The following is an 18497-nucleotide window of genomic DNA, read 5'->3' as shown; positions in this document are numbered from 1 at the left end:
CTGAGGCAAAAATCAAATCCAACATTCCTCATCCAGCACTGAGGGAGCGCTGCACTGAGGGAGCGCTGCACTGAGGGAGCGCTGCACTGAGGGAGCGCTGCACTGAGGGAGCGCTGCACTGAGGGAGCGCTGCACTGAGGGAGCGCTGCACTGAGGGAGCGCTGCACTGAGGGAGCGCGGCACAGAGGGAGCGCGGCACTGAGGGAGCGCGGCACTGAGGGAGCGCGGCACTGAGGGAGCGCGGCACTGAGGGAGCGCGGCACTGAGGGAGCGCTGCACTGAGGGAGCGCGGCACAGAGGGAGCGCGGCACAGAGGGAGCGCGGCACAGAGGGAGCGCCGCACTGAGGGAGCGCCGCACTGAGGGAGCGCCGCACTGAGGGAGCGCCGCACTGAGGGAGCGCCGCACTGAGGGAGCGCCGCACTGAGGGAGCGCCGCACTGAGGGAGCGCCGCACTGTGGGAGCGCCGCACTGAGGGAGCGCCGCACTGAGGGAGCGCTGCACTGAGGGAGCGCGGCACAGAGGGAGTACTACACTGTCAGAACAGCCTTCTTTCAAATAAGATGTTAAACTGAGGCCCGGTCTGCCCCTCTCAGGTGGATGTAAAGGATCCCACAGCCACTATTTGGAAGAAGAGCAGGGGAGTTATCCCCGGTGTCCCGGTCAATATTTATCCCTCAATCAACATCACTGAAAACACATCATCTGCTCATTATCACATTGCTGTTTGTGGGATCTTGCTGTGTGTAAATTGGCTGCTGCGTTTCCTACATTACAACAGGGATTACCCTTCAAAAGTACTTCATTGGCTGGAAATCATTTTGGGACATCCTGTGGTTGTGAAAGGCGCTATCGAAATGCAAGTGTTTAAATTGAAGATTTCTGTTCTCTGATCTTGTTATCTGGAACTGAGTTGATTTCAGCCACTCCCCAACTTACCATTGAATAAATTCACTTTGGTTCAGACAAGACTTTAACCAATTAAGGCAAAGGCAGAATTCTCTGGATAGTAAATTTAAAAAGAAGTTTACTCAATGAAAAGATTTTGTGAACAACTTTAAGACATTGACTTTTATAACTTCATGCAGATGATCAGTCCGTAGAAGCGTAACCCTCTCTGGTTCCTTCTCTGACAGGAATTTCCTTGGAACTCAGCCTCGGGAGTTTTCAGTATTTGGCTCGCAAGGAAGACCTTCGGAACCTCTACTTTTATCCACAAGGTGACCATTACCTCACGTCAGAGTTGGGCCTGTTGCAACATGACAATTGGTCAATTTGATCACGAGATTAATTTAATTGGTATCTAATTACTTGGACCACCCTTGCTCATTATCTTAGACAGGAATACAAGAGAACTGGTTCATACTATCCCTTTATCTGATTCTGTACAATCCCTTATTCACACAGTTTCAAATGTTGAGGCTAATCAGAGCTTGAAGGTCTCTCTCGCCAGTACATTTATCCTCATTGCACATTCTTTACATACACAGCAATTAAACTTTTAAATTTTTACAGCAAATAAAACTCAATCTTTTACGATAACTACTGATTTGTTATTCATTGATTAACTATAACTCAATTAAGGCTCACTACTTACTCATCTGTTCATGACCAGCAGCTAATAAATACAGTAATACAATGTGGTTGACTCTCAACTGCCCTCTGAACAAAGGCATCTAGGGATGGGCAATAAATGTTGGCCAGCCAGCGACGCCCATGTCCCACAACTGAATACGGTTAATACAAGATATACTGGTTCGAAAAGACACTTGCTGCAAGCCAATAGCTTTCCTTCTTACTTGAACTGAACAATCAACCTTATTCTTGAGCCAGATTTGACAGAATATAATTCCTCTAGCTAATCAAATTAATAGAATAAATTATTCATTTATACAATTCCTGCTAGCTATGCAGCTTCCACAAGCAATTAGGTGAATACAACATTCATTTTTAAAATAAAGCTCCAGTCATATGTTAGCATATAACATGACTTGCTTATAATGTGCAAAGAACCAGCATGGGCACAATGGGTCAAACTGTCTCCTTTTGTGCTCTCAGTCCCTCTTTTGCATTTGAAGAAAGTGGTAAATATCTGGAACTCACTTCCTACAAGTGGGGGAGAAGCAGAGATGATGGAATGTTTCCAAAAGGAGATTGGACGGGCATTTCAGGGAAATAAATCCGCAGGCATACGCAGTGAGAACAGGGAAACGGTTTGATCTGCAGAGAGTCGGCATGGACTCAATGGGCTGAATGGCCCCATTCCCAATCCTAATGCCTGTCTGATCTAAAGAGAGAAATTTCAGCTGTTCCAGTCCCTCGAACTCACTGAAGTCCCTCATCACTGGAGTCATTCTCGTAAAGCTCCTCTGCAACCTGTCTAAGAATTTCACATCTTTCCTAAAGTGTGGGGCCCATATACAGGGTTCCATTCCAGAGAGATAGAATTGAAAAGCAGGGAGGTTCTGTTCAACTTGTTTGGAGCCACGGTTAGACTGCACTGGGAGCACTGTCAACATTTGTGATCGTCATTGATGAAATGGAAATAGAGGCACTGGAGAAGGAGCAACAAAAATTCACAAGAATAATCCCAGAACTGAGAGCATTTAACCCTCAGGAAAGGCTGGGGCTGCTTTTCTCTAGAAAAGAGAAGACTGAAGGGTGACCTGATACGATCATAAAGGGGTTCAATAATCCAATCATGATTTCTAGGGCGGCACAGTGGTTAGCACTGTTACCTCACAGCGCCAAGGACCTGGGTTCGATTCCCAGCTTGGGTCACTGTCTGTGCGGAGTTTGCATGTTCTCCCTGTGTCTGCGTGGGTTTCCTCCGGGTGCTCCGGTTTCCTCCACAGTCTAAAAAGACGAACAGGTTAGGTGCATTGGGGCATGCTAAATTCTCCCTCAGGTGTACCCGAACAGGCGCCTCAGTGTGGCAATGAGGGGATTTTCACAGTAACTTCACTGCAGTGTTAATATAAGTCTACTTGTGACTAATAAATAAACTTTAACAGGAGAAACCTCTTTACCCAGCGAGTGGAGAGAATGTGGAACTCACTATCACAGCGAGTGGCTGAGGTGAACAGCATGAATACATTGAAGGGGAAGCTAGATACATACATGAGGGAGAAAGGAATAGAAGGATATGCTGATGGGGGGAGATGAAGAGCGGTGGGTGGAGGCTCATGTGGAGCATAAATACTGACACAGACCAACTGGGCCGACTGGCCTGGCCCTGTGCTGTAGACTCAATGGAACAGAGACAAATGTATTTATTGTACATCTATCTGAAGTGGGAGGAAAAACACTATTTACTATCCAGGGTTAAATGAATGTCCTTCATCAGCTTTTGTGGATCATTTCAGCGGAAATATCCTGCTGTACTCTCTGATGGTCCTCATCACATTAGAACATAGAATGAATCACCTCACATTTATCCGGGTTAAACTCCATTTGCCATTTTTCAGCCCAGCTTTGCATCCTATCTATGTCTCCTTGCAGCCTACAACAGCCCTCCACCTCATCCACTGCAAATCCACCAACATTCTGCAAATCCACCAACCTTTGTGTCATCCGCAAACTTTCTAATCAATCCAGTTCCATTTTCCTCCAAATCATTGATATATATTACAAACAGAAAGGTCCCAGCACTCATCCCTGAGGAACGTCGCTTGTCACAGCCCTCCATTCAGAAATGCACCCTTCCACTGCTACCCTCTGTCTTCTATGATCGAGCCAGTTCTGTATCCACCTTGCCAGTTCACCTCTGATCCCATGCGACTTCACCTTCTGCACCAGTCTGCCACGAGGGACCTTGTTAAAGGCCTTACTGATGTCCATGTAGACAACATCCACGACCCTACCCTCATCAATCATCTTCGTCACTTGCTCGAAAAACTCGATCAAATTAGTCAGACATGACCTCCCCTTCACAAAACCATGTTGCCTCTCGCTAATACGTCCACTTATTTCCAAGTTGGAGAAAATCCTGTCTCGAAGAATCCTCTCCAATAATTGCCCTACCACTGACATAAGGTTCACCGGCCTGTAATTACCTGAATTATTCTTGCTACCCTTCTTAAACAAAGGAACAACATTGGTTATTCTCTAATCCTCTGGGATTTCCCCTGTAGCCAGTGAGGATACAAAGATTTCTCTCAAGGCTCCAGCAATTTCCTCCCTTGCCTCTCTCAGTACTTTGGGGTATAAGAACATAAGAACTCGGAGCAGGAATCGGCCATCTGGCCCCTCGAACCTGCTCTGCCATTCAATAAGATCGTGGCCGATCTTTTTCTGGACTCAGTTCCACTTACCCGCCCGCTCACCATAAACCTTAATTACTTCACTGTTCAAAAATGTATCTATCCTTGCCTTAAAAACATTCAATGAGGTAGCCTCAACTGCTTCACCGGGCAGGGAATTCCACAGATTCACAACCCTTTGTGTGAAGAAGTTCCTCCTCAACTCAGTCCTAAATCAGCTTCCCCTTATTTTGAGGCTGTGCCCTCTAGTTCTAGTTTCACCCGCCAGTGGAAACAACTTCGCTGCTTCTACCTTATCTATTCCCTTCATAATCTTATATGTTTATATAAGATCTCCCCTCATTCTTCTGAATTCCAATGAGTATAACCCCAATCTACTTCCGTCTCTCCTCATAAGCCAACCCTCTCAACTCCGGAATCAACCTCATGAATCTCCTCTGCACCCCCTCCAGTGCCAGTATATCCTTTCTCAAGTAAGGAGACCAAAACTGTGCACAGTACTCCAGGTGTGGCCTCACCAGCGCCTGATACAGCTGCAACATAATCTCGCTGTTTTTAAACTCCATCCCTCTCGCAATGAAGAACAAACTTCTATTTGTCTTCTTAATTACCTGCTGCACCTGCAAACCAACTCCTTGAGATTCCTGCATAAGGACACCCAGGTCCCTCTGCACAGCAGCATGCTGCAATTTTTTACCATTTAAATAATGGTCCATTTTGCTGTTATTCCTACCAAAATGGATGACCTCACATTTACCAACATTGTACTCCATCTGCCAGACCCTCGCCCACTCACTTAGACTATCTATATCCCTTTGCAGACTTTCAGCATCCTCTGTATACTTTGCTCTTCCACCCATCTTAGTGTCATCTGTGAATTTTGACACACTGCACTTGGTCCCCAACTCCAAATCATCTATGTAAATCGTAAACAATTGTGGTCCCAATATTGATACCCCATCAGGCCCTGAGGACTTGTCTACCTTAATGTTTCTCAAAAACCCCAATATCTCCTCCTATTTGATCTCAATATGACTCAAACTATCTACATATCCTTTCCCAGGTTCATCATCCACCAACTCCTTCTCTTTGGTGAATACTGACACAAAGTACTCAATTAATACCTCGCCCATTTCCTCTGGCTCCATACAGAGATTCCCTCCCCTGTCCTTGAGTGGGCCAATCCTGTCCCTGGCTACCCTCTTGCTCTTTATATATTCCACACTTGCTTCATGTGTTCCCAGCCTTGACAAGTGCTTCCTTTTTCTCTTTGACTAGACTCACAATATCTCTCGTTATCCAAGGTTCCCTAAACTTGCCATATTTATCCTTCACATGGCTGCAGGGTGACCAGGGGTGGGAATTGAATGTCTCAGGGTATTCAATATTTGGGAAGGACAGGGATAAAGGACAAGGTGGTGGAATGGCACTGCTGGTTAAAGAGGAAATTAACACAGTAGTGAGCAAGGATATTAGCTCTGACAACGTGGAGCCTGTATGGGTAGAGTTGGGAAATATCAAGTGGGAATTCTCTGAGGTTTCCCCTGGGGTGCTCTGTACTTGTTGAACCTCACGCAACCAACACATAAACTGCGGAAGACAGTATATAGTTAAGGAATGAAAAGGAATTTATTTGCTAATGCATGCATCAGGAGAGAGACACACAGTCAATGAGGGTTCACTGTCCTCTCAGAGCTAATATTGCAAGGTAAAATTATTATATTATTCTGAACATTTCAATATCCCGCCTCGTCTCGTCATTCAGACTGGAGGGCCCAATCACAACATTCAACATTATTACCTGAGCCAATAACATTCTACCGGTCAACAGGAATAAGAGATTATTAGTTTATTGCCCATGGGGTTCCTTCCCCTTTACCTGGGAAACCCAGCCCACGACATCACCAGTAACCAAGGCCATAACTAATACCTGCAAATTTTAATGATAAAATGGTAAATGCGGGCAATTGGGATTAGCTAAGGGGTTTTAAAAAAAGGGTAGCATGGACAAGTTGGGCTGATGGGCCTGTTTCCATGCTGTAAACCTCTATGACTCCATAGTCCAGTCCCATAATGCCTCACATTCAAACTACAGTCCATCAATGATAATGGAATATGTGGCTGTATGTAGCTGCCTCGGCCGTGGTCAACCCCAACACTGCCTTCCTGAACTGCTACAATGCCTGAGGTGTAGGTACACCCACAGTGCTCTTAGGGAGGGATTTCCAGCTACACATTCCAGACTTTCACTGGACTGTAGGTGGATACCAGATTGATATATTCCATTCAACCACACCCAAGGTGAGTTATTCCAATTCCTTTATTGTCCAGGACAATATATTCACAATATCTTTAAAACAGAAATTAAACATTCCCATTTGATTTCAGATATTAACATATTCTGTTAGATTGATCTTTATTGTCAACGTCAGGCTGGGTTTGTTCCCCTTGGAGCAAAGAATGTTGAGGGGAGATTTGATAGAGGTGGACAAGATTCTGACAGGTTTAGATAAGGTGGACAAAGAAAATCTGTTCCCATTAGCTGATGGGATAAGGATGACAAGCAAATTTAAAGTTTTGGGTGGGATCATAGAATCAGAGAAACCCTACAGTGCAGAAAGAGGCCATTTGGCCCATCGAGTCTGCACCGACCACAATCCCACCCAGGCCCTACCCCCATATCCCTACACATTTACCCGCTAATCCCTCTAACCTATGCATCTCAGGACTCTAAAGGGCAATTTTTAGCATGGCCAATCAACCTAACCCGCACATCTTTGGACTGTGGGAGGAAACCAGAGCACCTGGAATAAACCCACGCAGACACGAGGAGAATGTGCAAACTCCACACAGACCCAAGCCGGGAATTGAACCCAGGTCCCTGGAGCTGTGAAGCAGCAGTGCAAACCACTGTGCTATCGTGCTGCCCATGTGAGGAAGAATATTTTGATGCAGCGAATGGTAATGATCTGGAACTCGCTGCCGACGAGGGTGGAGGAAGTGGAGACAATAAACAATTACAAAGGAAATTGAATGGGCATTTGGGGGGTTTCAAACAGAAATGCTGACTAAATATCTCTGAAATTCCTAACACCCGTCACTCTGTGATCCTTGTGAAATCTGAAACCAGGTATTCGTAACAAGACTCAAAGAGCATCAGCCCACTGGAGGCAAAGTTGTGAGACCGACCAGTCCAGCAGAAAGAAACCCTCCGACCCTCCCCATTGACCAATATAACTGAGAGCAGAAACAATAACAACAGAATCGACCACTGGAATCACTCGTGAACTCGTTGGTGTCTCAACAGCTTGGATGAATCTCTGAATCTCTTCTCACACACAGAGCAGGTGAACGGTTTCTCTCCAGTGTGAACTCGCTGGTGCCTCCGCAGGTGGGATGACTGAGTGAATCCCTCCCCACACTGAGAGCAGGTGAATGGCCTCTCACCAGTGTGGACTCGCTGGTGTTTGCGCAGGGTGGATGAATCACTGAACCGCTTTCCACACTGAGAGCAGGTAAACGGCCTCTCCCCAGTGTGAACTCGCTGGTGTATCCGCAGGTTGGATGACCGAGTGAATCCCTCCCCACACTGAGAGCAGGTGAATGGCCTCTCCCCAGTGTGAACTCGCTGGTGCCTCCGCAGGTTGGATGACCGAGTGAATCCCTCCCCACACACGGAGCAGGTGAATGGCCTCTCCCCAGTGTGAACTCGCTGGTGTGTCCACAGGCTGGATGAATCACTGAATCCCTCCCCACACTGAGAGCAGGTGAAGGGTCTCTCCCCAGTGTGAACTCGCTGGTGTGTCCGCAGGTTGGATAACTGAGTGAATCCCTTCTCACACTGAGAGCAGGTGAATGGTCTCTCCCCAGTATGAACACGCTGGTGTCTCTGCAAGGTGGATGACTGAGCGAATCCCTTCCCACACTGAGAGCAGGTGAACGGCCTCTCCCCAGTGTGAACTCGCTGGTGTGTCCGCAGAGTGGTTAACAGACTGAATTCCTTCTCACACTGAGAGCAGGTGAACGGTCTCTCTCCAGTGTGAACTCGCTGGTGTTTCTGCAGGGTGGCTAACAGAGCGAATCCCTTCCCACACTGAGAGCAGGTGAACGGCCTCTCCCCAGTGTGACTGCGCCGATGAGCTTCCAGCTCATTTGGGTATCTGTATCTCTTCCCACAATCCGCACATTTCCATGGTTTCTCCATGGTGCAGGTGTCCTTTCCTCTCTCTTGGGTGGACAATGAGTTGAAGCCTCGTCCACACACAGGACACTGGTACAGTCTTTCCTCACTGTGAATGGTGTGATATTTATTCAGACTGTGTAACTGGTTAAAGCTCTTTAGTCAGTGCACTGGAACACTCTCACTCGAGTGTGGCAGTGTGTTGGTGCTTTTCCAGTCACACTGATGTTTGAATTTTTTTTCAAATCAACAGACTGGGCAATCATTTCTCCTTCTAGATTCAAAGGCCGATGATATTCAGCTCCCATGGAATATGACTGTCAGATCGAGACGTGACATTTGAGATTTCAGCCTGTGATTCCTCTTTCAATATCCTGTAAAATGAGTTAGAAATAGAAATAGAAATTCAGAACAGACAATTCTAGTTTCTATGGAACATTCTTTCCGTTCTTATTCCCCAAAAGCTGTAAATCTCCATTCCACACACTCTCCCTCCATTCTCACTCTGCTGTATCTAATATTCACCCTCCCAATTCTCCTGAAGGTGCTGATTGAGGCTGATTGACAGATCCATGCTCACTGCTTCCTGTCCACCACACACAAATCATAAGAAACAGGAGCTGCAGTTGGCCATTCAGCCCATCGAACTGCCTCAACCATTCATTGAGAATTGGCTGATCGACCTCACACTATTTCCATAGCGCCACTATTTCCCAAACTATCATGGAAGTTAGTAAGATAGAGGGTTATGGGTAAGCCTCGTAGCTAGGGACATGTGCGGCGTAACTTGTGAGCCGAAGGGCCTGTTTGTGCTGTAGCTTTTCTATGTTCTATGTTCTATCCCCCAGGTTGCTCAATGCCTCAAAAGTTACCAATCTCTCTCTTGAAAATATTTGATGACTGAAGCTCCACAGTCCTCTGGAGTGCAGAATTCAAAAACTTCACCACATCCTTGAGTGAGGAAATCCCTCCTCATCTTAACTTTCACTCCATTTTCCCACTTGTTCTTCAGAATGCTTGACTCCTTTATCAATGTAATATCCACCTAACTCATCCTCGAATATCTTCAATAACCCTCAGCTTCCACTGATCCCTGTGGAAGAAAAATCCAAAGACTAATGATTCTAATAAGCAAGAGATGAATAACTGGAAATATATAATATATATACTATTCAGGCTGATTGACAGATCCATGCTCACTGCTTCCTGTCCTGGATGTGGAGATGCCGGCGTTGGACTCGGGTAAACACAGGAAGAAGTCTCACAACACCAGGTTAAAGTCCAACAGGTTTATTTGGCAGCACAAGCCACTAGCTTTCGGAGCGCTGCCCCTTCATCAGGTGAGTGGGATTTCAGTTCACAAACAGGGCATATAAAGACACAAACTCAATTTACAAAATAATGGTTGGAATGCGAGTTTTTACAGGTAATCAAGTCTGAAAGGTACAGACAATGTGAGTGGAGAGAGGGTGAAGCACAGGTTAAAGAGATGTGTATTGTCTCCAGCCAGGACAGTTAGTGAGATTTTGCAAGCCCAGGCAAGTCGTGGGGGTTACAAATAGCATGACACAAACCCAAGATCCAAGTTGAGGCCGTCCTCATGTGTACGGAACTTGGCTGTCAGTCTCTGCTCAGCGACTCTGCACTGTCGTGTGTCGTGAAGGCTGCCTTGGAGAACGCTTACCCGCAGGTCAGAAGCCGAATGCCCGTGACCGCTGAAGTGTTCCCAACAGGAAAAGAACACTCTTGTCTGGTGATTGTTGAGCGGTGTTCATTCATCCGCTGTCATAGCGTCTGCATGGTCTCCCCAATGTACCATGCCTCGGGACATCCTTTCCTGCAGCGTATCAGGTAGACAACGTTGGCCGAGTTGCAAGTGTATGTACCGTGTACCTGGTGGATGGTGTTCTCACGTGAGATGATAGCATCTGTGTCGATGATCCGGCACGTCTTGCAGAGGTTGCTGTGGCAGGGTTGTGTGGTGTCATGGTCACTGTTCTCCTGAAGGCTGGGTAGTTTGTTGCAGACAATAGTCTTTTTGAGGTTGTGCGGTTGTTTGAAGCCAAGTAGTGGGGGTGTGGGGATGGCCTTGGCAAGATGTTGGTCTTCATCAATGACATGTTGAAGGCTCCGGAGAAGATGTCGTAGCTTCTTCGCTCCGGGGAAGTACTGGACGACAAAGGGTACTCTGTCCTCCTGTCCAGTGTTTGTCTTCTGAGGAGGTCAGTTTTTCGCCGTGGCGCATCGGAACTGTCGATCGATGAGTCGAGCGCCATATCCTGTTCTTATGAGGGCATCTTTCAGCGTCTGGAGGTGTCTGTTGCGATCCTCCTCATCTGAGCAGATCCTGTGTATACGGAGGGCTTGTCCGTAGGGGATGGCTTCTTTAACGTGTTTAGGGTGGAAGCTGGAGAAGTGGAGCATCGTGAGATTATCCGTGGGCTTGCGGTACAGTGAGGTGCTGAGGTGACCGTCCTTGATGAAAATGTGTGTGCCCAAGAATGCAACCGATTCCGGTGAGTCTGATGGTGGGATGGAACTTGTTGATGTCATCATATCGTTGTTTCAGTGATTGTTCACCATGACTCCAAAGGAAGAAAATGTCATCGATGTATCTAGTGTACAGCTTCGACTGAAGGTCCTGTGCGGTGAAGAGGTCTTGTTCAAACCTGTGCATGAAGATGTTGGCATATTGAGGTGTGAATTTGGTCCCCAAGGCTATTCCGTGTGTCTGGATAAAGAACTGGTTGTTGAAGGTGAAGACATTGTGGTCAGGATGAAGTGGATGATTGTAAAATTGCATCTGGAGATTGGCAGTTGTTGGCGTTGAGTACTGAGGCAGTTGCACCAATGCCATCGTCGTGGGGGATGCTCGTGTAAAATGCCGAGACATCCATTGTGATGAGGAGTGCTCCTGGTTCAACTGCTCCATGTGTGCTGTTTCTGAAGGAAGTCCGTAGTGTCACGATAGAAGCTGGGGTTCTTTGTACAATGGGTTTCAGGATGCCCTCGACGTAGCCGGAGAGTTTCTCACACAGGGTCCCATTGCCCGATACGATGGGACGACCAGGTGTGTTTGCCTTGTGTATCTTCGGGAGGTAGTAGAGATCTCCAACGCGGGGAGTACGAGGGATGAGAGCACGGAGGGTGCTCTGAAGGTCCGGATCAAATGTCTTGATCTGTCTGTTGAGTTGACGGGTGTATTCTTTGGTCGGATCTGCAGGTAACTGTCTGTAGTTTTCCTCATTGTTCAGTTGTCAGGACACTTTGCAGTAAATCGTTCTGTTCAGCATGATGATTGCCCCTCCTTTGTCTGCTGGTTTGATGACAATGGTGCGCTTGATCTTGAGAGCGCAGATGGCGTTGCGTTGTGCTTGGGTGATGTTCGGGGCTGTCTTGTGAGTGTGACTGATGAATCTGGCATTGATGCACCTCCTGACGGCTTGGGCATACATGTCAAGTCGAGGGCAGCGGCCTTCCGGAGGAGTCCAATTCGACTCTTTCCTCTTCGGTTGCTGTACCGTGGATCTCTCTATCGGCTGTTCCAGTTCATTGACTATCTCATTATGTTCGCTGTTGGCCTCTTGGGGTTTGTGGAAGAACTCCCGCAGCCTCATTCGCCTGATGAATTCCTCTGTGTCTGCTGCGAGACTGCTGGGGTCTATTTTGGTGGTGGGGCAGAAATTGAGAACTTCGATTTCATCTGGTTGAAGTGTGTCCGACAAGTTGACAATGGACTTCCCTGCAGTGGTACTGTTTTCTACTGTGGTACCGGGGGAGGCTTGATTGCTGCTGGTGGTGATGCCGAGTTTCTCAAGTTTCCTGTTCTACCAAATGTGGCATTGTGACGATGGCTTTGTGCCACCAAATAAACCTGTTGGACTTTAATCTGGTGTTGTGAGACTTCTTCCTGTTGTGGGCACAGAGAGCTGAAAATCTTCAAGCTGACAGTCACGTTACAGTTTTACATTTGGATATAAATGAGCAGACTGATGGTGTGTGTAATACACTGTATTACCCGGTTATAGATACATAGAGAATGTGAGGAGAATCTTTACTTAGGCAGCGAGTGGTGACCCAGAAGTTAAAAATTGAAGTGCAAAATGAGAAAAGAAATGGAAAGGGGGAGAAAAGAAAGTGTTTTACTCACAGATGTAGGAGACAGGAGGAAGGTTGAGTCTGTCTGAAGCCTAATCTTCATTCAGAGGGAGAGGAGCAGCAGCAACAATGGACGAAGCTCCATGCGGCCATTGACACAAGGCCCGGACTCTGATTGGCTGGAGGACCATCGCCCATCCGGTCCTCCTGGCAACCATTGGTCAATATGCCGCATGTAGACAATGAGGGGGCGGAGCCCAGACCGACGTGAGAGTGGGCGGGGCTTTGACCGCCAGCCGCGCTGAGCTGGTGTCCAATCCGCAGTGTGCTGCTTCTGTAACCAGTGATATTGCTGCCAATGGGACAGTGTGTGCTGGGAACGCCCCTCTGAGTCATTGTGACGGCACAATGGAGCATTGCCTCAATCAGCCCCGCCCCCACCCATTGTTCCCCAGTCTGTACATTCCACACATTGCTAGTTCAATCATTGAGACAATTTCAATTCCACTCCGTTATTTTCCAGTTCTGTTCCTGTCCCGCCTGGGGTCACATCTACTCGATCTTTCCGACTCCTGAAGGAGCGCTGTGAGTTCTGGGTTCCTAGTCCATAAAAGATGTAAAAGATTCTCCAGCTCTCTTTACCCCCATCCAACTTGTGGACAGTTCTTACTCAGTATTATTTCTCCCAAGCCCTTAATTGTCCCAATCCATTATATGATCCATTTTACTTTAATTTTCCTCACTTTGCGAGCATGTGTATTGTGTTTAATTGGACCCTGATTGTTTTGAACTCAGTTTCTCTCTGGAGTGTGTGTCAATGCCTTGATGGTGTCACAATGTTGTCTCAATCCCCTGGCCACATTAGCCATTTCATCTCCTGCTGTGTCTCAAGTAGCTGTGTGTGTTTGGGACCCGCTCTTCACTCCATCTCACCATGAATTTAGGCTTGCTATTTTTCACATGTAACAAATCACATCTGTACACTCACTCCATTATCGTAAATTCATGTCACACATTCTTAACTCTCAGATGTATTGATGAAAAGATCAAAGTGAGTGTCTGTCTTTCTTATCTCCGGTAGTCATGATGTGGACAATACACATCTTTTTAGCCTGTCTTGATGCTCTCTCCACTCACATTGTTTTGTTTCTTAAAGACCTGATTAGTTGTAAGTATTCGCATTCCAACCATTATTCATGTAAATTGAGCTCTGTTTGTGAACAGAATTCCCACTCACCTGAAGAAGGGCCTTAGAGCTCCGAAAGCTTGTGTGGCTTTTGCTACCAAATAAACCTGTTGGACTTTAACCTGGTGTTGTTAAACTTCTTACTGTGTTTCTTATCTTCCCCTGTTATGGTGCTGATATTTCATGTAGTGGCCAGGCTTTCAAATGTGGATTTCTTTAAAACAAAGTTCATGGATGTAGAAACGTTTCAGAGACCAAGTATTACGCTGGCTTTCACTGATTTACAACTCAGCTAATACAAAGAGCTCACAGAGACAGTAATTCTGTTGAATACGTGCTTTATTGCCCAGGCCTGGTCCAGGAGCGTCAGAGAATAATTTGGGGCAGCCAAACTATTCTAAATTCCATTGCTTCCAATATTACAATTATACAACTTTCAAAAATCATTTCCCCACCCACTTTGCTCACCCAGCCAGACATCAGCCAATCATTATTCGTCTACATTATTTACCTTGGCCAATAACATGTCACTCTCTGGCAGCATGAGAATACATAGGTCCATAAATTCAAAAGTGCTTTTCCACTGTGTCCGAGCAACTCCTTATCGGAAAACTCTCCTAGCAATTTTTTATCGGGAAACGGTATGCTCTTATTCATTAAATTGTCTGGGAAGCTTGTACTGTCTGGAACCAACGCTGATAAGAGTTTTTTTTTGCTTCACTCAGTACCTATATTGTTTTCAAAGAATGTAGTTCTTCTTACCTTGCCATATACCATCATGCCTTAGAGTGTCATTAGCCAAGGTGTATGATTTTAATACAGAATATATGTTTTCAAAAATACATGTTTAAATTCACTAACAATGGTTATATGTATTTCTATGCAAACAGTACCTTTGTAACTCCAAGTACTTTGTGATTCTTCTCTAATATATTCACTCTAAATTAACCTATTCTGATCTATTAGTCTTTTTAGTCCCAGGTTGTCCTGAACCCCCTCTAACAATGGACAAGGATGTAAATATCTCCCAGAGAAAGTGATCAACTTATTCATCCCATCGACACATTCCAGACTTTCACTGGAATGAACCAGGATTCCACATTGATATATTCCATTCAACCTCACCCACAGTGAGCTATTCCAATTTCTTTGTTCTCCAGGACAATATATTCACAATATCTTTAAAACAGAAATTAAACATTCCCATTTGATTTCAGACAGTAACATATTCTGTTAGTTTGTTCTTTATTGTCAATGTCAGGCTGGGGTTGTTCCCCTTGGAGCAAAGGAGGTTGAGGGGAGATTTGATAGAAGTAGACAAGATTCTGACAGGTTTAGATAAGGTCGACAAAGAAAAGCTGTTCCCATTAGCTGATGGGACAAGGACGAGGGGGGACACAGATTTCTTGTTTTGGGTCAAAGATGCAGGGGGACCGGGGGGGGGGGGGGGGGAGGGGGGGGGGAGGAGTGGGGGGGGGGGGAGTGGGGGAGATGTGAGGAAGAATATTCTGATGCAGTGAATGGTAATGACCTGAAACTCGCTGCTTACGAGGGTGGAGGAAGTGGAGACAATAAATAATTAAAAAGGAAATTGGATGGGCATTTGGGATGTTCCAAACAGAACAAAGAACAAAGAAAATTACAGCACAGAAACAAGCCCCTTGGCCCTTCAAGCCTGCAGCAACCATGCTGCCCGTCTGAACTAAAACCCCCTACCTTTCCGGGACCATATCCCTCTATTCCTATGCTATTCATATATTTGTCAAGACACATCTTAAAAGTCACTGCCGTATCTGCTTCCACTACCTTCCCCGGCAACGAGTTCCAGGCACCCACCACCCTCTGTGTAAAAAACCTGCCTTGTACATCTCCTTTAAACCTTGCCTCTCGCACCTTAAACCTATGCCTCTTGTAATTGACTCTTCCACCCTGGGAAAAAGCGTCTGACTATCCACTCTGTCCATGCCCCTCATAATCTTGTAGACTTCTATCAGGTCGCCCCCCCTCAACCTCCGTCGTTCCAGTGAGAACAAACCAAGTTTCTCCAACCTCTCCTCATAGCTAATGCTCTCCACACCAGGCAACATCCTGATAAATATTTTCTGTACCCTCTCCAAAGCCTCCACATCCTTCTGGTAGTGTGGTGACCAGAATTGAACACTAGATTCCAAGTGCGGTCTAACTAAGGTTCTATAAAGCTGCAACATGACTTACCAATTTTTAAACTCAATGCCCCGGCCGATGAAGGCAAGCATGCCATATGCCTTCTTGATTATCTTCTCCACCTGCATTGTCACTTTCAATAACCTGTGCACCTGTACACCCAGATCCCTCTGCCTATGAATACTCTGAAGGGTTCTGCATTTACTGTATATTTCCCATCTGTATTAGACCTTCCAAAATGCATTACCTCTCATTTGTCCGGATTAAACTTCATCTGCCATCTCTCTGCCCAAGTCTCCAACTGATCTATATCCTGCTGTATCCTCTGCCGGTCCCCATCGCTATCCGCAATTCCACCAACCTTTGTGTCATCCACAAACTTACCAATCAAACCAGTTACATTTTCCTCCAAATCATTTATATATATTACAAACATCAAAAGTCCCAGCACTGATCCCTGAGGAATGTCACTTGTCACAGCCCTCCATTCAGAAATGTACCTTTGCACTGCCAACCTCTGTTTTCTTCTGACTAAATATCTCTCAACTTCCTAACACCCTGTCACTCTGTGACATTTGAAACCAGGTATTCGCAAAAAGACTCAAAGAGCATCAGCCCACTGGAGGCCGAGACCAGCCAGTCCAGCACAAAGAAACCCTCTGACCCTTCCCATTGACCAACTGTGAGAATGAACAAAATGCAATCCTGGATGCAGCTGAGAGCAGAAATCATAACAGCAGAATCCAATCCCTGTCATCACTCATGAACTTGCTGGTGTCTCAGCAGCTGGGATGAAACGCTGAAACCCTTCCCACACTGAGAGCACGTGAATGGCCTCTCCCCAGTGTGAACTCGCTGGTGTGTCCACAGGTTGGATAACTGAGTGAATCCCGTCCCACACTGAGAGCAGGTGAATGGCCTCTCCCCAGTGTGAACTCGCTGGTGCGTCTGCAGACTCGATAACCGAGTGAATCCCCCCCCACACTGAGAGCAGGTGAATGGTTTCTCCCCAGTGTGAACTCGCTGGTGTGTCCGCAGGATGGATAACCAAGTGAATCCCTTCCCACACTGAGAGCAGGTGAATGGTTTCTCCCCAGTGTGAACTCGCTGGTGTGTCTGCAGATTGGATAAATCAGTGAATCCCTTCCCACACTGAGAGCAGGTGAACGGCCTCTCTCCAGTGTGAACTCGTTTGTGTGTCCGCAGGTTGGATGACTGAGTGAATCCCTTCCCACACTGAGAGCAGGTGAATGGCCTCTCCCCAGTGTGAATGCGTTGGTGTCTCTGCAGGTGGGATGACCGAGTGAATCCCTTCCCACACTGAGCGCAGGTGAATGGCCTCTTCCCAGTGTGAACTCGCTGGTGTGTCTGCAGGTGGGATAAATCAGTGAATCCCTTCTCACACTGAGAGCAGGTGAACGGTCTCTCCCCAGTGTGAACTCGTTCATGTGTCCGCAGGTGGGATGACTGAGTGAATCCCTTCCCACACTGAGAGCAGGTGAACGGCTTCTCCCCTGTGTGACATAGCTGGTGTGATTGCAGGTGGGATGACTGAGTGAATCCCTTCCCACACTGAGAGCAGATGAACGGCCTCTCCCCAGTGTGGCTGCGCCGATGAGCTTCCAGCTGAGATGGGGTTCTGCATCCCTTCCCACAGTCCGCACATTTCCACGGTTTCTCCATGGTGCAGGTGTCCTTACCTCTCTCTTGGGTGGACAATCTGTTGAAATTTCGTCCACACACACAACAAGATTACAGTCTCTCCCCACTGTGAATGGTGTGATATTTATTCAGACTGTGTAACTGGTTAAAGCTCTTTAGTCAGTGCATTGGAACACTCTCACTCAAGTGTGGCAGTGTGTTGATGCTTTTTCACTCACACTGACATTTCAAATCTTTTCAAATCGACAGACTGGACAATCATTTCTCCTTCTGGATTCAAAGTCCGATGATATTGAGATCCCAAGGAATATGACTCTATCAGATCGAGACGTGACGTTTGAGATTTCAGCCTGTGATTCCTCTTTCAATATCCTGTAAAATGAGTTTCCAAAAGTCATCAGTGTCAGTGCAGGATAGAAATTCAGAACAGACAATTTCTATGGAACATTCTTTCCTCTCTCATTCCCCAAAAGCTGTAAATCTCCATCCCACACACTCTATCCCCATTCTCAGCAGGTCTTGCAGCATCTGTATGGAGAGAAAAGAACTGATGTTTCAGAGCTTTGACAAAGGGTCATCCAGACAAGAAACATCAGCTCTTTTCTCTCCTTACAGATGCTGCCAGACCTGCTGAGATTTTCCAGCATTTTCTCTCTTGGTTTCCGATTCCAGCATCCGCAGTAATTTGCTTTTATAAGGCTGCAGATACCTCCTCCCAAGTAACATGCGTGTGCCCAACACATCACTACTTGTTTCCCTTATTTCTTTAGCACCCATGGTGCTCTCCGCAGTAAACACAGAGGAGAAGTATTCATTAAAAATCTCACCCATCTCCTGTGGCTCCACACACAGATGGCCATACTGATTTTTAAGGGGATCTCTTCTATCTCTAGCCACCTTTTTACTCTTAATATAGCTATAGAACCTCTTGGAATTTTCTTTAATCT

The 18497-nt window shown here is 46.4% G+C and overlaps 1 protein-coding gene across 1 annotated transcript in view; it reads right to left on the bottom strand.

Moving 5' to 3' along the window:
* LOC144483727 (uncharacterized) overlaps nucleotides 1-17842 on the bottom strand; it is a 41622-nt gene extending 23780 nt beyond the window's left edge. The window contains exons 1-2 of the mRNA XM_078202266.1: nucleotides 16649-17842; nucleotides 7615-8484 (exon numbers count right to left, since the gene is read on the bottom strand). Coding sequence (XP_078058392.1) covers nucleotides 7615-8484; nucleotides 16649-17571 — 1793 coding nt within the window. The 5' untranslated portion in view covers nucleotides 17572-17842. The remainder of the gene's footprint in view (nucleotides 1-7614; nucleotides 8485-16648) is intronic.
* Between the last annotated feature and the right edge of the window lie 655 nt (nucleotides 17843-18497).

Source organism: Mustelus asterias, unplaced genomic scaffold (assembly GCF_964213995.1).
Source record: "Mustelus asterias unplaced genomic scaffold, sMusAst1.hap1.1 HAP1_SCAFFOLD_77, whole genome shotgun sequence".
Taxonomy (NCBI): domain Eukaryota; kingdom Metazoa; phylum Chordata; class Chondrichthyes; order Carcharhiniformes; family Triakidae; genus Mustelus; species Mustelus asterias.
The sequence above is the reverse complement of the archived record's forward strand: the minus strand, read 5'-3'. Positions and strand labels throughout refer to the sequence as shown.